General features: G+C 45.1%; 1 protein-coding gene across 1 annotated transcript; it reads left to right on the top strand.

Moving 5' to 3' along the window:
* Window positions 1-5,468: 5,468 nt before the first annotated feature.
* Window positions 5,469-6,479, top strand: LOC311157326 (G-protein coupled receptor 55-like; the record flags this gene model as incomplete). The annotated part of the gene is made up of 1 exon (XM_084211963.1): window positions 5,469-6,479. One exon carries the CDS (start codon window positions 5,469-5,471, stop codon window positions 6,477-6,479), a length of 1,011 nt encoding a protein of 336 aa, XP_084068089.1.
* Between the last annotated feature and the right edge of the window lie 264 nt (window positions 6,480-6,743).

Raw genomic sequence — 6,743 nt, 5'->3', positions numbered from 1 at the left:
TTCCTCTGCCACACAATTTTCTAAGAGGGTTTACATAAACTTTGTTTGGGGTTCTGCTTTTCTGCTTTTTTTTTTCCCCCAAATCCCATTTTTAAATGAGACAGGAAGAAAATTACAGGTTTTTTTCTTCTCCTATTCCTGTGATATGAACGCTGATGCTGCTTTTTCTCCAGAAAGATGAAATTACCTCCAAAGCCAGGCTGTGATTTGAAACTGTCACTTAGGGCTGCATTTCTTCCTGTATTTTTCTGCAAAGGGTTGCAGCATGTCCACGAGTCAGGAGAGGACCAGTGGGTTTCACACTTCAGCAGAGAGGTTCCAGAAAGCCCTGGAAGCTCATCTCAAGCAAAGTCTGTTTTGGTTCATGTGTGAGTTACTTGTGTAAGGCACCTCTTTGCTGCTCTGTGCACCTCAGTTCTCCCCCAGTTAAACACTTGTTTGCCAGCCTGCAGTTATGAATCACACACCTGAGCTGGCTAAAAGTGGCACACACCCCTGAAATAGCTCAGCAGCTGCGTGTGTGGAAGGAGCTGTACCTCTCAGAGGCCTCTGGGTGCTTCACTACTGATCCCCAGCATGCAAATGGAGCAGAAACCGGGGGAAGAAACTCTATTTTTATTACAACCTCTCCTACAACTTTCCACTTCCCAGCTCCTCCCCAGCTCAAGGAATAATTGGAAATTTGCAGGTGGCCACCACGAGCTCACAAGAGCTCCAGGTAAAGGCCAGGCTGCACCCCCTGACTTTGAGAGGCATTGCTCCCCACCCTGGTATGACTGCTGGCTGGAAACAGCTGAGGATTCAAATCTTCACACTTTTTCCACCTTCACTTGCCTATGTAAGTAGGCACAGAGCATATTTTGAGACGGGTAAAAAAAAAAAAAAGAGAAGAAGAGAAGGATGTGGTTGTGTTTGCCGCTTAGAAAACTGTAAGGCACGGGCTGTAAGAAAACGCTTCGTGCTCTCTAGAACAGCCTGGACTGAAGCAATGCTGCTGGTCTGCTTGCCAGGGTTCAGGTAAAGCAATTCCTGTTTTAGTTATTGACTTTTATTTTTCCAGCAATTTCGTAGCAGCATTGATTGTAGACGCTTTTGAGGTTGGTCAGATGATGGTTATTTATAAAGTTCAAACAATAAGGTCAAACGTAGTGTTGTGTAGCTTAGAGCAGAAAGAATGACTCCTCTTTTAGTGATAAATATAAATCTATTCTGTTAGAATCAAAATACTTTGGAAAAAAAATTGTATAAAATTATCCAGCTGCAGGTGAAATACATGGCAGGAGTGGGACCTGCTGCTCATTGCACTGAGCCATCTTACTCTTCTCCACAACAAAAGGACTTACATCTAACATCAGTAATGTTCTAGGAAATAGATATAAACAAAGCATGTTTCTGCTAATGAGCCTTTCATGGACAAGAATACCCTTAGTGTAACATCTCTAACCTGTGCTGTCACACAGATTTGTGTGAATCCCAGATGAACTTGGGCCTGAGCTGCAAAGAGGAAATCATTCATGAATTCTGCAAAAAAAACTAGTGGAGGGGTTGTTGTAAAACCTTGCTGTTCATTTCTAGGTCAGAACACCTTTGCTGCTCACTAAACCACAGGCTCCTGCTATGGCAAAGCCCAATTAATGTTTAATGAGTTCAAAGGAAGTGGAAAATCCTCAGCAGGAGAAACAGAGCAAATGGAGCAGTGATGACACAGAGGCTGGGCCAGCTAAGGCACACTGCCTGCAGTACTGTTAATTACAGGTTCTTGTATTATCTTTTGGTTTCTAGGAGTTGTCTGAAACGATCCTAAAGCCACAGCAGATTCCTTCAAAAAACCTGTAGAGGACAGAAATTTTCCTCAGAAGCCTGGAAAAGAGCAAACGTGGCGCCTCTCTTGAGAAGGGGGATAGGAAGGAGTTGGAAAAGCCAGATCTGTAATCCTGGCTTTAGTATTTGAAAGAAATACTGGAATCACCCACCAAAGAATCTGTTTGTAGGCATGCAGAACTCGAGTCAGCGGTAAGTAAAAATCTGCAGAGATTAATCTGAGAATGACTGAAATAGAAGTTATTTGACTTCCTCTGTGAAGGGGGCTGTAGGAGGGGGAACAGGCTCACACACTACCTCTAAAGAACTTCTCATCAGCAAAGGAAGCATGAGCAGTATGAAAGCTCTGTATGATTCGTGGTACCCACTGAGATTCTAATCAGTGTCTACTCTATAGGAAAGATGTCTCTGGTACAGCTCAGTTTCTTTCAGGATGAGTATTAGCAGTATTTTTACTAATAATTTGGACAATGCAGTAAAGATGATGCTTATGAAATGACTGCAAGGTTATTTGTCAATGAAAATGATTCTTCAAGTGAACCCTAAGCAAATATGACTTAGTCTGGAACAGTTGCAAACAATTCCCATGGATTACTCAAGATGGGAATTTTGAATTTGAGACACTAAAATCATAAAAAAACCACCATGTTTTTGACAGTCAGACAACTATCAATTTAAAGGCTCTTTTCTTGAAATTAATAATTTTCTGGGGTAATGCTACATGTAATTTGATACCAATGAATTCTAAACAAAAGGCATTCAGTGAGCTAGTGATGCAATAAAAGCGGCACCAAACTGCTGCAGCAGAGCTCTCGTTGGGGGCAGACATGAGCCAAGACACAGACTCTGATGTAACAACGTGAAAAGGCTCCTGGTTTATTCTCCTGTCCAGCCTGGCCATCCTGGCACTGCAGCACGCTCCTGCTGCTGGCCTCTCTGCCAGACCCTGGCTGTCCCTGCTGGATGTGCCTGCAGGTCACCCCCAGCTCGAGGTCACTGCAGGCTCAGCTCCCCCAGCCCCAGACTGGGCTCACAGCACAGCTGCAGCAGCAGCAGCAGCACCTCTCTTCTTTGTCTTGCTCTTCCTTGTGTCCCTCTGCATCCTGCCTTCTTCCTCAGGGCCCCTCCAGCTCCTCTTCCTCCAGCTCTCCCTGACCAGCCAACCCACCCCTTTTGTCACACTTGTCTTTATCAGTCACTGCTGTCACCCATCAAGGGCAAGAATGTTCTTCTTCTTTGGTAATTAGTACAACTGTGATTTATCAGGGGTGAGGTCACTTGTAATCTCTCCTTCTACACCTACACCAAACCTCAGACTTTGAAGAGTCACCCTGCATGGTTTTCTGATACCTTTACAAAGCACACCAAGTGCCGGGTTGACAGGTGTTGTCACTACCCCAAAACGTTTCATTTTCTGATTTTCTCCTGAGGCAGATGGGTGCCCTTGGCCACAGGACACCCTGCTCACACTAAAGCTTGTGTTCCCATGTCCCCTGCCCTGCCCCACGGTGACAGCAGCATCCACCCAGAGCGAGCCCTTGCACGCACAGCACCGGCTCAGCTCCGTGCTCTCTGTGACTTTCTCACTTCTCACACACCACAAACACGTGATTTTCCAAGTGGCTGCCACACATTACTGGCTCAAATGGGCTGATTAAACCTCGCCCTGATGACCAAACTGAGGTTTTCCCTTCTGCTCTCCTTTCTGGCAGATAAATCCAGTGATAACATCAAGTTTCCTTTTGCTGTTGCCTGAGTTGCTGTGCCAGCCCAGCTCAGGTGGCTCTGTCCAGCTCTCTGCAGGTGGCAGTGGCACCCAGCCCCTCCCCAGAGGTCACCCCCACTCCCACAGTGGGGTCACACAGCCAAGGACAGTCTGAGTACTGTGCACCCCCTTAGGAACCCCCATCCAGTCTGTTGGTAATCCTCACCAGCTTCAGGCAACCATTTCATTGCTGAACAGCCCTTGATCTAAACCCTGCTTTTCCTGGTGCTGTCCACTCATTTCTAGTACACTTTGCTGAAATGCAAGTGCCTAAAATCATCAGCCTTTCTCTCATATGAAAAAGCAGATACTTCATCAAAGATAAGGGTCTGGTAAGAGCTCTCCAAGACTTATTTAGCATTTTTCTTTATCAATCCATGTGAAGCTTAGGCTCATCAGTGACAGAACTGCTTTGATCACACTTGACACTCTTTCCTACAACAGATAGACTAGACTGAACCTTTTCCAGCCACACTAATGACATCCAGACTTCATAACAACCACTGGGCTGGAGCTTCAGCTGTCTGTGCCTGCCCTTCCTGTAGTCTGAGCTGGAAATTCATGTTTCACCAACAGGAGCATGCTAAGCCCTGTGTGCATTCCATGTTCAGATACAGTTATTCCCTTTATCACCCACTGATTCCCACCAGCCATCCCACATCTGACCTCCAGCACAATGTCAGCATTCCTGTGAAATTAGTGGTGTAAGAGTTGGCAAAATGCAAGGCTGTCTCCTCAGCTGTTCTCTGTTTTTCTATACATTTTTTAAAGATTTTCTTTTAGTCACACACACAAAATCTTTCACGAGTTGGTTTTGGTTTCTTTAGCAAAGTTTAGCTCTATTTGGCAGTGCTTAAGAGCTGTCACTGTTCATCCTCCAAAGCAAAGATTCTCCTCTGGATCAAACTCTTCTTAATACACCTTCATTTACTCCTATAATTCCTTTTGAGCTACTTGGTTGGCTGAACTGGACTGGGAACTTCAACTCTCAATTTCCTTTGCTTTATTAGGACTTTTTGTGATTTTGATTTAAAGAGCACTAATAAAAAGCACTTTTAAGGCATAGTTTGTTAAAGTATATGTATCTTTTTAAAAACAGTGATAACATTCAAGACAAAATAATTTTTTTTAAGAATTGCATTATGAAGATGATATGACTTCCACTTGATAATCTTTGCTGGATTGTCTTAGATAATCAGTTAAAATTTAAACTGCATACCCCAAATTTAAACAATGCTCAAAGTTAAGCACAAGTGAAAAAAAACACGCTTACTCATTTTGCACCTAGATAAAAGATCAGTCTTCTTAAGTTGACCTTTTAAAATACTGCATTGGATATAAGCACTGTATGAAACTAAAATATCATATAAATGTGGGTGCAGTAAAAGCACATCAGCAAAAGCTACTGATGCATGGGGATTTAGATGTAAGAGTAAAATCCCAGCTATCAGATCAACATACCTTAATACGGAATAGTAATTTCATTAATTTCTGTGTAGCAACAAAACTAAGCATAAGTGTTAGGGAAACTTCAACAGGTGTACAAATTATTAAAGATGACCAGTTCTCTTTGGAGTTTTTGAAAATATGTGTTTGAAGGAGTCAGTCTCTGTGATATCTGAATGGGATTCCCTTACATGGGAGGGTAATCAGTGGGTGCTGACTGCTTTCCCCTGAGAATCAGACTCCCTTGTACATACCAAGCCACTCAAATTGGAAATAGAAAGCTTAAAAGGTTTCACTTTCTGTAATAGACAAAGGCCGACCAAGTGTCCAGCTCAAAACCAAAAAATTCTAGAACAGTGTTTGAAAGGCTCTTGGTTTGGCTTTATCATGGCATTACACATTTCCAACCCGCTCTCTTTGTCATTCCAGGGCAGAAATGACCAACAGCAGTGAGAACTGCAATTTTACAGCCATTGACAGCTTGGCATGGAGCGTGCAGCTGGGGCTCTCCATCCCCACCTTCATCCTCGGGCTGCTGCTCAACAGCCTGGCCCTGTCTGTGTTCTGCTGCTTTTGGAGGAAGCAGACCAAGACCTCGGTGTACATGATCAGCCTGGTGCTGGCAGACGTCCTGCTGCTCCTCTCGCTGCCCCCAAAGCTGCACTACTCTGTCACCGAGGTGCCTGGCCTGCTGTGCTCCTTCATACAGGCTCCCTACTTCGTCAACACCTACATCAGCATCTTCATCATCGTCTGCATCACCGTGGACAGGTACATCTGCATCAGGCACCCCTTCGAAGGCCGAGCTAAGCAATCCCCCAGGTGGGCCGTGGGGATTTGCTGCTTCATCTGGGCAGCAGCTTGGATGTGCAGCATCCCAATTTTTGTGTTTCAGAAGAAGGAATCTATGAAATGCTTTCACAACATGTCAAGCCAGACGTGGAGCGTCCCCTTCATTGTTTCTGTGGAAATATTTGGGTTTCTGATCCCGCTCGCTGTGATGGTTTTCTGCTCTGCTCAAACCATCTGGATTCTCCTGAATCACAAAACTCACGGCAAAAAAAAGAAGGTAGAGGAGAGGGGCTCCTTGAGAGTCATCGTCATCAACCTGGTGGTGTTCCTGGTGTGCTTCACCCCCGTGCACCTTGGCATCCTGCTGCAGTGCCTGGTGAGGCAGCAGGTGATCGTGGGCTGCAGGCTGAAGCAGACCATCAGCCTCTTCCTCCAGGTCTCCATGACATTTGCCAACCTGAACTGCTGCCTCGATGCCTTCTTCTACTACTTTGCTGCAAAGGAAGTCTGTAAGAAAACCCACCTGAGGAGGGTCATTGAGCTGTGTCCTGTCTTTAAGCCTTGTGCCATGTGGTGGCACTGCCAGCAGTGGGAGAATGCCCCTTGCCAGGACACTGACAGTGTTGTCCCTGATGTGGCAGGGGCTGTGCCATAGGGAGAAGGACAACGTTTTCCCAGTGAAGGCAAATCTGTTCCGTATTTTTCTTCCCTTTAAAGATGAAGGAGAAAAAAAGTTAAAGAACCAGCATTAGCAAAGTGACAGACTGACCCCAGAAGAAGCATTAGCCTTGACAGTATCCACCAAATGTGAAAAGCTTGCCAGAGGACAACGAACCAGATCATGGGAATGCCTTTCAACATCAGCTTTGGTCACAGCTGCACCAGCTCTCCCTTTACGTGTGTGCTCAGAAAGGTGGTG

The sequence above is a fragment of the Fringilla coelebs genome (assembly GCF_963513975.1).
Source record: "Fringilla coelebs genome assembly, chromosome: 10".
NCBI classification, from domain to species: domain Eukaryota; kingdom Metazoa; phylum Chordata; class Aves; order Passeriformes; family Fringillidae; genus Fringilla; species Fringilla coelebs.
This window is presented reverse-complemented; position numbering and strand designations above follow the sequence as displayed.